Source organism: Lolium rigidum, chromosome 3 (genome assembly GCF_022539505.1).
Source record: "Lolium rigidum isolate FL_2022 chromosome 3, APGP_CSIRO_Lrig_0.1, whole genome shotgun sequence".
Lineage (NCBI taxonomy): Eukaryota > Viridiplantae > Streptophyta > Magnoliopsida > Poales > Poaceae > Lolium > Lolium rigidum.
The window spans coordinates 23,943,942-23,945,956 of record NC_061510.1 but is presented as its reverse complement, the minus strand read 5'-3'; the positions used below and the strand labels follow the sequence as shown (position 1 = coordinate 23,945,956).

The 2,015-nt window shown below is 49.0% G+C and overlaps 1 protein-coding gene across 1 annotated transcript; it reads right to left on the bottom strand.

The window, feature by feature from the left end:
* Positions 1–551: 551 nt before the first annotated feature.
* Positions 552–2,015, bottom strand: LOC124701293 (12-oxophytodienoate reductase 1-like). The gene is made up of 2 exons (XM_047233343.1): positions 1,422–2,015; positions 552–1,308 (listed from the first exon to the last, which is right to left on the bottom strand). The coding sequence occupies exons 1-2, from the start codon at positions 1,771–1,773 to the stop codon at positions 815–817; spliced, it is 846 nt and encodes a 281-aa protein (XP_047089299.1). The 5' UTR covers positions 1,774–2,015; the 3' UTR covers positions 552–814.

Sequence of the window (2,015 nt, the reverse complement as noted above, 5' to 3'; positions counted from 1 at the left end):
CTTTGAGATTCGTTTTGCTAGGTGGCAGTTGAAGGAGTTGGTCCAGCCTTAGCACCATACGACCCAGGTCGTATAAGATTTTCTTCCAATCGGGGGATTACAAGCCTAGCACCAGGTGGTTCACTCATGATTCACTCTAGCGCTCAGCGCCATCCAGTAGTACACTTCGGGTGATTTCACTCAAATGCTCAGCGCCGGTCAAGACTCAAAGACTTGCCTATTTGCCTACTTCTCGATTTTATCAAGAATTTCACGTGTAAAAAATGTGCTTGTTGCCGAAGACTCACCAAATTATTACGAACTGGATTGTATTGGCCAGAAATATTTGTCACATCGAAATTCAACAATAAATGCTCCAAACTTTCATAAGCAAAAAAAATTAAATGGATTGACAAAATATGAAAATGTACACATAGAAAGTCTACAAATTTACACACTACCACTCGATGCAACCTGGAAACTTACAATCAGGAACTTAGTGTGATGTAAATCATCTACCACAAATCTATGACAATTATTCCATCGATATGTTCGGAGCTGAAGATGAGTAGTTGTCACCATCAAGAAAAGCATAGTCTGTGTAGCCAATGATCGGATCTTGTGTGTAGAATGTGGAGCGGTCGTACTCGTTTAAGGGCGCGTCTAGCTCGAACCTCCTAGGCAAGTCTGGGTTGGCCAAAAAAAGCCTCCCGTATGCAACAAGGTCAGCGTAGCCATCAGATACCACCTTGTTGCCCTCCTCTCTGTCATATCCACCGGCGGCAATGAAGGTGCCATTGAAAGCTTTCTTGAAGGGCAATAGCCCGTGGGGAATCTATCTGCGTCCATCGACGATGGCCATTCGGGGTTCTACCATGTGGCAATACAGAAAACCTTGGTGCTTATTGAGCTGCTCCACCAAGTAGGAGGCAAGTCCTTCTGGGTCGGAGTCGACACAATCCATGTAGTCCACGAACGGTGACAACCTAATTCCCACACGATGTGCCCCGACTTCGTTGACGACGGAATCAACAAGCTCCACAACGAAGCGACACCGGTTTTCAAGGCTCCCACCATACTCATCGGTGCGGTCATTGGCGCTATCCTTCATGAATTGCTCAAGAAGAAACCCATGTGCGCCATGGATCTCCACACCGTCGAACCCTGCCTCAATGGCGTTTCGGGCGGCACGCCTAAAGTCTTCAATGACATGAGGTATCTCATCTATCGTCAACCCCCGAGGTTTAGGATACACTATGCCAGCCTCATCGTCGGGTGTCACAGGCTTGTCCGTGCTGGAGATAGGTGCCGGTTCACCCGTCTTGATTTCTGTTTTGTTTACACAATTAGTAAATTCTACGGAGTAGAAAGATAAATTCATATCATTGGTATAACTTATGCAAAAGCAAACACTCATCATCTTATGGATGGACGGGACATACCAGTTGTGTAGACCCTCCCAACATGGGCAATCTGGCAGAAGAACAACGCGCCCTTGCTGTGGACAGCATCCACGATAGGCTTCCATGCCTCGACCTGCTCTTGCGTCCAGATGCCAGGGATCCCTGGGTAGCCCATAGAATCAGGGGAGATCACGGTGCCCTCTGAGACGAGGAGCCCGCCCCTGGTGGCACGCTGCGAGTAGTACACCGCCGCTTGGGGCTGCGGCACGCCGCCGTAGGAGCGGCACCGCGTCATCGGCGCGAGTACCACCCGATGGGAGAGATCAAACTGCCCCATCTTGTACGGTGTGAGCAGCGGGATCGCCGCGTCTTTGCCTGCCTGGTGAGCCATGTCGTCTGGAGTCTTGATTATTGATTCAGGTTCCTTCGCTTGAGTGTGCACACAGGTGATTGGCTGTTTAGGTGATATGGTATCTCACTATGCTCTGTTTCTTGCCTCGTATGAGTATTGATCTGTGCTGTTCTGGTTCAGGAGGTTGTATCATGTATTTATAGGTTCCGAAGTGGAGCAGCCGAGCAGGAAATGGTCTGTGATCTTTCCAGAGTGGACCGCTTCTCTCTTTGCCATTGACA

Excerpts from the sequence above, each read along its gene's own strand:
- LOC124701293 (XM_047233343.1), bottom strand. The coding sequence starts at position 1,773 with ATGGCTCACCAGGCAGGCAAAGACGCGGCGATCCCGCTGCTCACACCG. Across the intron at positions 1,309-1,421 it reads TGGGAGGGTCTACACAACTG|AAATCAAGACGGGTGAACCG; the intron begins GTATGTCCCGTC and ends TAAACAAAACAG.